Source organism: Podarcis liolepis, assembly GCF_965112155.1.
Source record: "Podarcis liolepis genome assembly, chromosome: 15".
Lineage (NCBI taxonomy): Eukaryota > Metazoa > Chordata > Lepidosauria > Squamata > Lacertidae > Podarcis > Podarcis liolepis.
In genome coordinates this window covers 4,866,650-4,880,635 of record NC_139566.1, presented here as the reverse complement: position 1 = coordinate 4,880,635, position 13,986 = coordinate 4,866,650, and the positions used below count along the sequence as shown (strand labels likewise).

The window sequence follows — 13,986 nt, the reverse complement described above, 5'->3', positions numbered from 1 at the left end:
TATGGGCTTGCTTCGCAAGACGAAAGCCCATAGGGAAATCTCCGGGGACCTGTTTTAAATTGCTGGCGGTCGGGAGCAAAGACTTTCGCCCACAGCCGGCCTTCAGAAGAGGTCCTGGACCTCTTCTGAAGGCCGGCGGGGGGCAAAAGTCTTTGCTCCCCCCCGCCTGCCTTCCCGGGACAGTGGAGACTTCTCCGCTGCCCCGGGCGAACTTAAAATGCTGGCGGGCGGGAGCGAAGCGTTCGCTGCCGACCCCCAGCATTTTAAAATCTCCCCGGGACAGCAGAGAAGCAGCCCCCTGCGACCCTCTCCTGGCTGGAGAGGTGACGTGCGCCTATGACAGGAGCCTCCATAGGCGCGCGTCACCTCTCCAGCTGGGAGAGGGCGCGCGGGGCTAAAGCAGCCCCCTGCAACCCTCTCCTGGCTGGAGAGGTGACGCGCGCCTATGGCAGGAGCCCGCCAGCATTTTAAAATCTCCCCGGGACAGCAGAGACTTCTCTGCTGTCCCGGGGAGATTTTAAAATGCTGGGGGTCGGCAGCGAAGCGTTCGCTCCCGACCCCCAGCATTTTAAAATCTCCCCGGGACAGCAGAGACTTCGCTCCCACCCGCCAGCATTTTAAAATCGCCCCGGGACAGCAGGGGCTTTTAAAATGCTGGCGGTCGGCAGCAAAGCCCTCCTGTCCCCAGAGCTTGCGGGGCGGGAGGTGGGAAGAAGGGCTTTTCTTCCCACCACCAGCCTTCAGAACAGCCTTCTGAAGGCTGGGGGTGGGAAGAAAAGCCCTTGTTCCCCCCCCCCCAGCCTTCAGAAGAGGTCGGGGGACAGACTGTCCCCAGACCTGGTCTGAAGGCGGTTTCCCTAGGAACGCATTAATTGATTTTCAATGCATTCCTATGGGAAACCGTGCTTCGCAAGACGAAAAACTCGCAAGAAGAAAAAACTTGCGGAACGAATTAATTTCGTCTTGCGAGGCACCACTGTACTGTTTTTGGGGAGACAGGGGGCGGGCAGGTGTGGAGGACTCCCTGGTCCTGAATGGGGTAACTTAGCCCCTGAAGGACCAAGTGCGCAGCCTGGGAGTCATTTTGGACTCAGCTGTCCATGGAGGTGCAGGTCAGTTCTATGTCCAGGGCAGCTGTCTACCAGCTCCATCTGGTACGCAGGATGCGGCCCTCCCTGCCCGCAGACTGTCTTTCCAGAGAGACACATGCTCTGGTTATCTCCCGCTTGGACTACTGCAATGTGCTCTACATGGGGCTACCTTTGAAGGTGACTCGGAAATAACTAATCCAGAATGCGGCTGCCAGATTTGGTGACTGGAAGTGGCTGCCGGGACCACATAACACCGGTCCTGAAAGACCTACATGGCTTCCAGTATGTTTCCAAGCACAATTCAAAGTGTTGGTGCTGACCTTGAAAGCCCTAAACGGCCTCGGCCCTGTATACCTGAAAGAGCATCTTCACTCCAGTCGTTCAGCCCAGACACTTAGGTCCAGCTCTGAGGGCCTTCTGGCGGTTCCCTCATTGCGAGAAGCCAAGTTACAGGGAACCAGGCAGAGGGCCTTCTCAGTAAGTGGCGCCCGCCCTGTGGAACGCCCTCCTGTCAGCTGTCAAGGAAATAAACATCTGACTTTTAAATGGCATCTGAATGCAGCCCTGTACAGGGAGGTTTTTAATGCTTGAGGTTTTAATATTTTGTTGGAAGCCGCCCAGATTGGCTGGGGCAACCCCGTCAGATGGGCGGCATATATATAATATAATTAATGTTGTTGTTATTATTTATGGCATTAAATACTGCCCTATACCCGGAGGTATATTATTCCATCTGCAAATGATATTTCATCGGTCGGGTTTCCGGCCCTCCCACCAATTGCATTGCAATGAACGAGTAGAATAATGCATCATAATTAGTTCTGTAGATTACGTCATTTCACCACAGCGGGTCAAATCATGGAGAAGGTCCGGATTGTCCTTTGGCCTGATCCAGCTTCAAGGCTCTGGCTGTTTCAGCTGGGAGGGAACCTGCTGGATTTGACTGCTCACTGAATTGCTTGCCCATCCTTGCCTTGTTCCTTGACCCTTGACTTTCAAAACATAAAAAGACCTACATTGGTCCTGTCCTGATTTCCGTGAACCCCTTCAAACAACTGCCGTACTTCACCGACCGCGAGATCGACATGTACCAGGGGGCGGTAAGTGACTAGGTTTGCCTTCCTTTTGTTTATGCAGCTGCTGTGGTGGAGAGTGCCCCTGAGCATGTGCAGAGTCCCGCTCCCCCTTCCGGTGACACTGGCTTCCCCAGCCTCCCTCAAAGGAACTATCGGGATCTGCCATTTGTAGGAATTCCATTTTTCTGAGTCTTGCGCTGACAATTAAATGAGAAGCGTACATGGGCTCCCAGTACATTTCGGAGCACAATTCAAAGTGTTGGTGCTGGCCTTGAAAGCCCTAAACGGCCTCGGTCCAGTAGACCTGAAGGAGCGTCTCCACCCCCATCATTCTGCCCAGACACTGAGGTCCAGCGCCGAGGGCCTTCTGGCAGTTCCCTCACTGTGAGAAGCCAAGTTACAGGGAACCAGGCAGAGGGCCTTCTTGGTAGTGGCACCCGCCCTGTGGAATGCCCACCAGATGTCAAAGAGACTTTTAGAAGACATCTGAAGGCAGCCATGTTCAGGGAAGTTTTTAATGTGTGACATTTTAATGTATTTTTAATCTTTGTTGGAAACCGCCAAGAGTGGCTGGGGAAACCCAGCCAGATGGGCAGGATACAAATAATAATAATAATATAATAATAATAATAATAATAATAATAATAATAATAATAATAATAATAATAATAATATTGTCGAGGCACTCTTGGATTAGAACAGGGCAGGGGAATATCTGTGCCTTTGCCCCACCCCGATAGTGACTCCCCCTCAGATCACTCCCAGAAGCCAGCATGACCCAACAAGGAGGGAGGAGGATGGGAGTTATAGTTCAGCAGCGCCCAGAGGGCTATAGGTTCCCCAGACCCATCTCAGAGTCTCGGCTAACCCAGGAAAGCTCTTTTGAATACCAAAGCAACAAAAAGATACTCTGTGTCCCGCGCCAGGCAGTCAGGTGGTCAGCTTCACCTGTTGTATTCCTGCCTGCTGTGCTGCTCCTACCTTCCAGAACGGGAAGGCGAGGAAGGCGGGAGCTGGCCTGAAACTCTGCTGGAGCCTGGGAATGGCTTCCTCTTCTCCAGTGACGCTGCGAAAGCCGTGAGTCAAAGGAGGAGCGTGGCCGCACTCACAGAGTTGTGCAACTGGAACCTCGGCGCCCAGTCAGAAGTGCCATTGATTTGCCTTGCCCATCTGACCCACATGGAGGTCTGCTTTGCTCTGACACTGCCATCTAGTGGTCAGTGGGCAGACCATCCCCTTTAACAGCCAGCTGTAGGGAGGGAGATTGATGGATGGATAGTAAAGGTAAAGGGACCCCTGACAATTAGGTCCAGTCGTGGCCGACTCTGGGGCTGCGGCACTCATCTCGCTTTACTGGCCGAGGGAGCCGGCGTACAGCATCCGGGTCATGTGGCCAGCATGACTAAGCCGCTTCTGGCGAACCAGAGCAGCACACGGAAACGCTGTTTACCTTCCCACCGGAGCAGTACCTATTTATCTACTTGCACTTTGACATGCTTTCGAACTGCTAGGTTGGCAGGAGCAGGGACCGAGCAACGGGAGCTCACTCCGTCGCGGGGATTCGAACCGCCAACCTTCTGATCAGCAAGTCCTAGGCTCTGTGGTTTAACCCACAGCGCCACCCGCATGGATGGATAGATAGATATTAAAAATGTTTCACAGAATCATGGAATTGTAGGAAGGGACCCCTTAGGATAGCAATCCTTACCTAAGGAGCCATGTGGCTGCTTTTCAAAAAGCTCTGTTTTGTTTTGCTTTTCTTTTCTTTTCTTTTTCAGGTTTTAATTTGCTCTTGCTGTTTTTCTGCCTTACTCTGTTCCGCTATAACTATTTGTCAGGCTCAAGTTGTATTTATATTTCATGCACGAATTAGTTTTTTTAATTCGCACATTTGCATACGCACCCAAAAACGCTTTGGCGGCAGAGGAATTAACAAATATTTTAAACGGACCGCCACTAATCGGCAGAGCTGTGCAAATAACTTATTATTATTTGGTGGGATCTGGCCAAGTTTTGCTTAGAGAAGACGCAATGAAATGCAGGGACCTAAGTTTGTTCTGTTGATTTTTGCGCTTTCCAAAAAAGCATGTATAAATAAATGAATGATTGCTGGTAGTGATGTTGAAATTCCTCTAAATCAGGCATAGGCAAACTCGGCCCTCCAGATGTTTTGGGACTACAACTTCCATCATCCCTAGCTAACAGGACCAGTGGTCAGGGATGATGGGAATTGTAGTCTCAAAACATCTGGAGGGCCGAGTTTGCCTATGCCTGCTCTGAATGGGTGTGTACATTTGCAATATGTGTGTCCCTTGAGATATAAAAGCAATAAATAAATAAATTCTCTAGGTAGTCATTTTCATGCCTGTGCCATTGCCATGATGGGGGATTCCCCACCCACTCACCCAAGGCCCTTTGTGACCTAGATCTTAAAATACCTTGGAAAGTAAAGGTTTTCTGGAAAATAGGATAATCAAAGGTCTTACGTGGACCATTTCTTCCTCACAGGCGCAGTATGAAAATCCTCCCCATATTTATGCTCTGGCTGATAACATGTACCGGAACATGTTGATCGACGGGGAGAATCAGTGCGTCATTATCAGGTAATGTTACAGGGACAGAAAGGGCGGCGTTGATACGGAGAAAGGTTGCGTTGTTTGGGGGCTTTTAGATTAGAAAAAAGGGCGACATAAGCAGTGGGGGGGGGGATACATGATATCTGTAAAATCCTGCACAGTATAGAGAACTGGGTAGGGAAATTTGGGGGGACGGGTTGGTAAAGATTTTTTATCTCATTTTAGAAATTAAATATATAAAACAAAGAGATGACAGACTGGCAGAAATGGAAAGATTAAAAAAACAAAATAGGCACATATAATCTTTGCTGCTGCAGAGAGGTTAAAATGACAAAGTCCAAGTCACGAAAGCAAAAAGCGAGACTAAATGTTGTCTACAGATGAAGAATATTAGCATTATCTATCTGATGATGGTTTGAAAATGATAGTTCTCTTGCATATGTAAGAAAGGAATGCCAAATCATATAAAATGTGCCTGCAGGTTGTAGTCCTTGTCAAAATCTTTATTTCTCCACAATAGCTATATTCCAGTGTGATTGGTACCAAGTGTCTGGTGTGTGGTTTTAGTACCTCTCTTTGCAGCTAAACCCTTCTTTGTTCTTTGATATCTTCCTCTCTTTGTGTTGCAGTGGGGAGAGTGGCGCCGGCAAGACTGTAGCAGCCAAATACATCATGGGCTACATCTCCAAGGTGTCTGGTGGAGGTCCCAAAGTGCAGGTATTAAACCACATTGGCTAAATTTCCCCACCCTTGTTTCCAAACAGTCGTGCTTAACATGAGCCAGTTGCATGATGCAGCAGCAAAAAAAGCTAATGCTATTCTGGGCTGTATCAACAGAAGTCTAGTGTCCAGATCAAGGGAAGTCATAGTCCCGCTCTCTTCTGCCTTGGTCAGAGCACACCTGGAATCCTGTGTCCAGTTCTGGGCGCCACAATTTAAGAAGGATGTTGACAAGCTGGAACATGCGCAGAGAAGGGCGACCAAGGTGGTTAAGGATCTGGGAACCAAACCTTATGAGGAATGGTTGAGGGAGCTGGGTATGTTTGTCCTGGGGGTAAAGGAGACTGAGAGGAGATGTGATAGCCATCTTCAAATATCTGAAGGGCCGTGTCACGTGGAAGATTGAGCAAGCGAGTTTCCTGCTGCTGTTGCTGCAGAGCGTAGGGCCCAAACCACTGGATTTAAGTGACAACAGAAAAAGAATCAGATTAAACCTTGGGAAGGACTTTCAGAGGGTAAGGGGACAGATTCCCTCGGAAGGTGGTGGACTCTCCTATATTGGAGATCTTTAAGCAAAGGTTGGGTGGCCATCTGTCAGGACCGGGGGCAAGATGGCGGGGTTGGAGCAGCAACGAGAGTCCAGAAGCCAGGGGTCCGAGGGTCAGGAAGCAAGGAGTCACAAAGTCCAGGGTCCGAGGGTCAGGAAGCAAGGAGTCACAAAGTCAGGGGTCCAAGGATCAAGAAGCAGGGAGGCACGAAGTCCAGGGTCTGAGGGTCGAGAAGCAGGGAGTCACGAAGCCAAGGAGCAAGGAGTCACGAAGTCCAGGGTCCAAGGGTCGAGAAGCAGGGAGTCAGGAAGCCGAGGTCCAAGGATCAGGAAGCAAGAAGCCAAACTCAGCAAGGCAGGAAATGAGTTGCTGTGGCCAAGAGCCGAAGGGAAATGCTGACCTTATATCCCTTCCCAGCTCTTGCCACCAGGTGCAGCGAGTTACTAGCCAGCCTCACCTGTGCGGCCGTGCCTTGCCTCTTCAGAACAAACTTAGGAAGGCCCCAGTCCTGCGAAGCCCTACTGGTCCCAGGGCCCGGCTCCTGCACGCACTCCTGACATCGATGTTTTAGTTGAGATTCCTGCATTTCAGTGGGTTGGATTAGATGCCTCTTAGGGTCCCTTCCAAGTCTATGGTTCTGTGATGTTAATTGAGAGGGGCTCTTGCGTGCCTCAGGCAATTGTAAGCAGAGGAGCTGTACCAGATTTAACGTCACCCCCCAACCCCATTTCCACCTCAGCACGTGAAGGAAATCATCCTGAAATCCAACCCTCTCCTGGAGGCATTCGGGAACGCCAAGACGGTTCGGAACAACAACTCGAGCCGATTTGTAAGTGTCTGTGAAGCCGAGGCGGGAGATCTGTTTGCGACATGTGGGCTCTCACTGGGAGGTTTGGCTTTCCTGGCCGCTGACACCGACTCCATGAGGCCTAGAAACTCAGCAGTGTCGTTTCAAAAGCGGAAACGCAAAACACAAATGGGCATTCTGTGGAAGCTGAATTTTTAGGCCCCCAGTAAGATGAGAAGGAATTGTGGCTTACAGCCCTGTCTTATTTCTGTGACATATAAACACGAAGTATCAAATGTGGTGACAGTAATAATAATGCAACAAAACACCACCACCACAAACTGGCTTATAAGTATAAAACCAAATTTCTAGAATAATAACTAGAATAGACTTGTAACCATTCAAGCAACAAACATACTAAGGTGCCATGTGCAAGACAAAGCCTGGAGATACTGTTAACATGGAGTGGATAAATGAACAACTGTATCTTAACAAGTTACATGTGCAATAAACGTTATACAGACTGGATAAATGAACCGTTTTATCTGCTGGGAGGGTGTTCCACAGGGCAGGTGCCACCACCGAGAAGGCCCTCTGCCTGGTTCCCTGTAACTTGGCTTCTTGGAATGAGGGAACCGCCAGAAGGCCCTCGGAGCTGGACCTCAGTGTCTGGGCAGAACGATGGGGGTGGAGACACTCCTTCAGGCATATTGAGAAGGTGCCCTGGTATTCTGTTTCAAATTCCCTGCAAACTTCTAACTGGGGTTAAAATGAGTCGAATGAACCCATTTCAACATGGCAGGAGTCACCAACGTGGTGCCAGTGGGTGTTTCCTGGGAGCCACAAAGCTCCCTTTGCTCCCCACACAACACACACTCATTGCTCCCTTGGTTGGGAGGGGATGGGGCAGGATTCGTCTTGCGAAAATTTCACGGAATGGAAGGAGGAAGTGGGGGGGAAGGGGCACTCTGTCCCGCGTTCTCTCTCCCCTCTATGGTCTTTCCAAGGCGAATTCTTTGACCCAGATCTTTTGGAGTAGCAAAGGACAGGAGTGTGCCATCCCTCTGTGGGTGGGTGGGTGCTAAGTCGGGGGGGGGTGGAAGAGAAGCAATTGGGTGGGTGGGTGCCCACACAGCACATGCTGAAATACCCCTCTGTGCTCAGTTTGAGGATGATGAGAAGCTTATTCAATATAATAGCTTTTAAAAGAACCTCCATGTCCAAGAGCACTATACCCCTGAATGTCACAGACAGTAGTGATGAAGGAGAGCTTCTTAATTCCCTGTTTCCCATGAAACAAGGTCCTGGGTGAGACAGACCTTCACTCAGATCCAGCCAGAGGTCTAAAAAATGGTTGGTGACCCCTCGGCAGGATTTATTTTGTTTGCCAGTGCAAAAGTGATTGGGGGCAGTCAGGAAGCATAATTCTAACGGCGTCCCCTTCCTGTTTGCCCCCCAGGGCAAGTATTTTGAGATCCAGTTCAGCCGGGGCGGGGAGCCCGATGGAGGAAAGATCTCCAACTTCCTGCTGGAGAAGTCTCGTGTCGTCAGCCAGAACCCAGGAGAAAGGAGCTTCCATATCTACTATCAGGTGATGCATCAGGCCCGAATTATCTTACGGGAAGAGGCCAGAGGGGTACATGTGTGTGTTTCCGTGTCCTTTGGAGCTAAAACTGGTATCCCCAAACATCAGGGGTGGCACTTGGTGGCCTCAATGTCATCCCAGAGCCACCCCCCTTGCCCACTCTGCTTCGTGGCCTCAAGCGGTTTTTCCTGGAAAACATAGCTGTCAACGTTTCCCCTTTTTTAAGGGAAATTCCCATATTCTGAATAGGATTCCTCGCAAGAAAATGGAAAAGTTATGCTGGAAAGGGGGGACAATGCCACTGTTCCACCTTAGAATGTCACTGGAGGTTTGCAGAGTTTTTTGAACTCTTTTTCAATTTTATTTTTATTTATACTTTTCAGATTTATACGTTTCACTGGATTGCAATCGTTTTGACATTTCGAAACTTGACTTCCTTCCCCCTCTTTCTGCAGTTCCTTAAGTTTATTTTCAATATCTTCTGCATATCCAAATTAACTTGATTTGTTCATTTATTCATCTACTTTAAATATATACTCTTATGAAACCGCAGGTTATTACAAGAATCCTGCCAGTTTTGTTATCGGTTTACAATTTATCTGTAAATATACAATAAACCATTCCCATTCTTTTGTGAAAAGTTTGTTATCTTGATCTCTTATTCTTCTGGTAAGTTTCGCCATTTCTGCATATTCCATAAGTTTTTGTATCCATTCTTCGTTTGCCAGGACTTCTTCCTCTTTCCATTTTTGGGCAAGTAACATTTTTGTCACTGTAGTAGCATACACGAATAAGCTTCTATACAGTGGTTCTGTCCCTATAATTCCCAAGAGAAAAGCTTCTGTGGTTTTTTTTAAAACGAACATTATTTTAAGCATCCTTTTCATTTAATTATGTATCATTTTTTGAACTCTTAAGACATTTGTGCTGTTCTCCGTTGTAAGGTCGTTATAAAGGGTTTGCAGAGAGGTTTCTTAAGCTCTTAACACGTTTTGCATAGAAACAGTCTCATTTTGTTTATTAATTACCTCTTCCCTTTCCCTTCCCCTCTCACTGCAGCTGCTGGAAGGAGCCAGCACAGAGCAGCGGGAAAATTTGGGTATCACCACTCCAGATTATTACTACTACCTCAACCAGTCGGCAGCTTACAAAGTGGAAGACGTCAACGACCACCAGGAGTTTCAGGAGACGTTGGTATGAAACCAAGGCTTTAAAATCATCACCCTCATTTCATAAAATTTATAGACCTCTTGTTCGTAAAGTGGGGTGGGGGGGAGCCCTTCAAAACAGAAAATATTATCCGTTAAAAACAACTATTTAAAACATTCGAAAGATTATTTAAAGCTGTTCCAAACCAGATTAAGAGACATGTCAACATGGGTCTGGAGAGAGTTGCCTGAACAAAATGGTTTCTAGCTGGTGCCGAAAAGAGTTCACTGAAGGCCTGATTTCAAGAGGCAAGGAGTTCCATAGTGTGGATGCTGGCACACTAAACAATCAATTTCTTGCAACATGGAATGAGTATCATGGCGCCAGTTCTATACTTTCTGTGTTTGATGACCTGTGTGTTTTCTGAGGTCACTCAGCTAGAATCCAGGCGCTGAGCGCTCAAGAAACTGTGGTCAGTCTACTTAGAGGACAAGAATTTCAGGGGCGGAGCAGGGTGGGGGCGGACCGCCCCAGGTGTCCTCTCTGAGAGGGGTGACATTCAGCGTGCTGCCCGCCCACGACTCCTGCCTACTGCGAGCCGTCGGTGGAGGGGGGGTTAGTTTTGCCACTTTTTGCCACTTCATTTTGACAGCCACGCGATCCTGGGCTGCTGAAGAAGTAATGCAGTACAGTGGTACCTCGGGTTAAGTACTTAATTTGTTCCGGAGGTCCGTTCTTAACCTGAAACTGTTCTTAACCTGAAGCACCACTTTAGCTAATGGGGCCTCCCGCTGCTGCCGCACGATTTCTGTTTTCATCCTGAAGCAAAGTTCTTAACTCGAGGTACTATTTCTGGGTTAGCGGAGTCTGTAACCTGAAGCATATGTAACCCGAGGTACCACTGTAATATCCAAGGCAACACGATGACCAAATACAATGATACGATATCAATATACACTCTTTATATAATATGAAAGATATGAAATCACATAAACAGAAAACTTAGGAATTTCTGAGGATCACAAAATATGCACTCTTAATGGATTCTCTTGGAATCATAAAACCAAATAAACATAAGTCTTATAAGTCTCTGAAAGTCTTTGAAGACTATGCAAGTCTCTGAAAGAAGCAATGTATCAGATTCTTATCTGGTGAAAACAGGCTGTAAACCTTATTTTATGGCGTCCAACACTGCCGAAGTAGTTCACAAACAGACGTAGTGAACAGTGATTCAGGATATACCCACTGTTTCGTGGAATTCTTCTTCAGCACAGCAGAAGGATACAGAAATGCTTCATAAACTATAAAGGAATATTAAAACAATGACCTGCATGTGTACGGTAGCTACAAGAAACTCAAAATATTATGAACTATAAGCATAAACTATAATATCAAAATAACGTGAAATAAAACCAAAGGTACATACCCCATCTTCGACAGTGGAATTTGCTGCCCAGGAGTGTGGTGGAGTCTCCTACTTTGGAGGTCTTTAAGCAGAGGCTTGACAACCATATGTCAGGAGTGCTCTGATGGTGTTTCCTGCTTGGCAGGGGGTTGGACTCAATGGCCCTTGTGGTCTCTTCCAACTCTAGGATTCTATGATTCTATGATCTTTATGGTGAATGGAAAAGTATAAACAACAATTGCTGTGGAGCAGTGGTCAAAAAGTTATGTAGTCACTGCTTCTGACCAGATGTGAGCAAAGAGATTAAAAGCTGAGCCGAGGTGCAGCTCATAGCAGGGAGGTTGAGTTTAAAGGTACAGTGCAGGAACGGACAGAATATAAAGAATCAAATGGAACAACTGAGATCCAATTCAGAATTTGCAACACAGGCGTTAAATTGTTTGGAGAAGTAATGCAGCTCAACAACTTCGGTCCATCCTTCCTCCTGGCAATGACAATGAATAGATCACAGCCGGTCTTTTTATACTGTGAGTTGATCGTATAGTTCAAGCTATGGTTTTCCCAGTAGTGATGTGTGGAAGTGAGAGCTGGACCATAAAGAAGGCTGATCGCCGAAGAATGGGTGCTTTTGAATTCTGGTGCTGGAGGAGACTTGAGAGTCCCATGGACTGCAAGAAGATCCAACCTCTCCATTCTGAAGGAAATCAGCCCTGAGTGCTCACTGGAAGGACAGATCGTGAAGCTGAGGCTCCAAGACTTTGGCCACCTCATGAGAAGAGAAGACTCCCTGGAAAAGACCCTGACGTTGGGAAAGATGGAGGGCACAAGGAGAAGGGGACAACAGAGGACAATATGGTGGGACAGTGTTCTTGAAGCTACCAGCATGAGTTTGACCAAACTGCGGGAGCCAGTGGAAGACAGGAGTGCCTGGCATGCAATGGTTCATGGGGTCACGAAGAGTCGGACACGACTAAACAACAACAAGAACAAAGATCGCAGTCTCTTGGGAGTCCAACTAGATTTCAATGTGTGTAGGGGGCGGTGACAAGAAATTTTCTGCACCGGGTACCACCTTACCTTGCTACGCCACTGCCTAGACCCCCCCCCCAACCAGCGTGTCTTCAGGGGGTTACCCACTTTCCGGGTTGAAAGACATCTTCCTCACTCTCTCCTAATAATTGAGCCCAAAGGAGTTACCTGGTGGAGTTACCGGAAAGCTGAGAAATTTAGGACCTCTTCCATTCATTGAGTCAGTTGCATTCTTCCAGCCTAACCAACCTCGCGGAATTGTTGTGAAGATAAAATGGAGACTGGTGGGGAGAAGAACCACATATAGTCAGGGCCAGATTTAGGTTTGATGAGGTCCTAAGCTGCTGAAGGTAATGGGACCCTTCATATGTCCAGCTGTCCTTAGCCAACGACAAATTGTCGCTGTTTTTTTGTGTTGAACATATGCTATGTGGTAATTTATGGACCTCATAGGTATCTCAAGCCATTTGCCCTGCAACCAGTCCATGCAGAATGTAGGCACCCTATATATTGTTGTTGTTGTTTAGTCGTTTAGTCATGTCCGACTCTTCGTCTATATATAGAAAGGAGCAAACCAGTGATATTTTAGGGAGCAAGCAGGGCCCATGACTTACATCACAGGAGCCTACACAACACAAAACGCTGTTGCTGTGTGTAGGTTTTATTTTATTTGTTTTTTATCTTTCATTTTGGAAATGTACATCCAGGGGTTTTTTCCCCTTTAAATTTTTTGGGGGCCCCAAGAGAGCGGGGCCCTAGGCTATAGCTTGTTTAGCTTATACATAAATCTGGCACTGCTTACACTGAGCTCCTTGAAGGAAATGCAGAGCGCAATTTTTCAAAGCACAAGCCAGTAAAATTAATGAAAATACAACCAAGAGAATATTTTTTCCTAGAGGGGGAGAAAAAGTTGCATGTGTATCCCATGAAGGAAAGGGAATTGCCTCATGACCAGAGACCCATAGCCCAGAATTTTGACAAGTCGCCTGGTCCCCGTTTTTCTTCTTTAGAGGTTCCCCTTTGGTACGGACTCCTTTTCACAGAATTGCAGAGTCGGAAGGGGAACCCAAATGCCATCTAGCCCAACCCCACTGCAATGACATCCCTTTCTCTCCCTCCCGTCTTCAGACAGCCATGGATGTGGTGGGCCTCTCGGGGGAAGAGCAAGCCTTGGTGCTCCAGATCGTGGCCGGGATCCTGCACCTGGGCAACATCACTTTCCGGGAGTCGGGCAATTACGCCATGGTGGAGAGCGAGGACTGTGAGTTGCGGGGCTGGCTGAGGGGTTTCAGCGGCGGCTGGTTCCCCTTGGGACTGGTAGGGTAGAAGACAGGGAGTCCAACAGTAGGGGGCGCCAGAGCCAGAGATTTGTGGTGGCACCTAATTCGATGCCTAGAAAGTCCCGGCAGACGCCTTTCTCACACTCCTAACAACTTTTTACACAGCAGAGTTAATAATAATAATAATAATAACTTTTTATTTATACCCTGCCCTTCCCGGTTCAGAAAACCGGACTCAACAAATTTAAAACACTTAATTGATGCTACAAAAACAGCGTAAAATACCATATAAAACGTGAATAACAATAAATTCAGAATTCAAAAATCAATTTAGGGGGGAAATCCATCCAATAAACATTAGATAATTCCCAAGGCTAGCTGGCTAAATGAGTCCTATTTGGGCCAGTGAGGAGACCAGGGGAGAATTAGCTGTGGGATCCTTTTTTTAAAAAAAAAATCAAAATTATAACAAGACATATTATCCAAAAACATATCATCCTTGTCCCCACCCCATTTTTCCTCCCTCCCCCCTCCCACACAACCCCCCACCCCCACCCCACCCCGACTTCCCTCAGTTCCAGTCTTTGGTTTCTCTAAGAATGCTGTTTTCTGCATGTTACACAGTTGTATAGATCCTCAATCTATTTAGCTGATTATTATCAACAAAGGTGTTGGTGTATTTGAAACGAAAACTTAATAAAAAGCATTTTTTTAAAAATGAAATGAAAACAACCGTGGCA

General features: G+C 47.4%; 1 protein-coding gene across 3 annotated transcripts in view; it reads left to right on the top strand.

The window, feature by feature from the left end:
• LOC310694158 (unconventional myosin-Ie-like) overlaps positions 1 to 13,986 on the top strand; it is a 52,958-nt gene that overhangs the window by 15,602 nt on the left and 23,370 nt on the right. For all 3 annotated transcript variants that reach the window (XM_083477006.1, XM_083477007.1, XM_083477008.1), the window contains exons 3-9: positions 2,102 to 2,191; positions 4,676 to 4,770; positions 5,373 to 5,460; positions 6,751 to 6,840; positions 8,258 to 8,389; positions 9,443 to 9,577; positions 13,095 to 13,227. In XM_083477006.1, the coding sequence (XP_083333132.1) occupies positions 2,102 to 2,191; positions 4,676 to 4,770; positions 5,373 to 5,460; positions 6,751 to 6,840; positions 8,258 to 8,389; positions 9,443 to 9,577; positions 13,095 to 13,227 (763 nt within the window). The remainder of the gene's footprint in view (positions 1 to 2,101; positions 2,192 to 4,675; positions 4,771 to 5,372; positions 5,461 to 6,750; positions 6,841 to 8,257; positions 8,390 to 9,442; positions 9,578 to 13,094; positions 13,228 to 13,986) is intronic.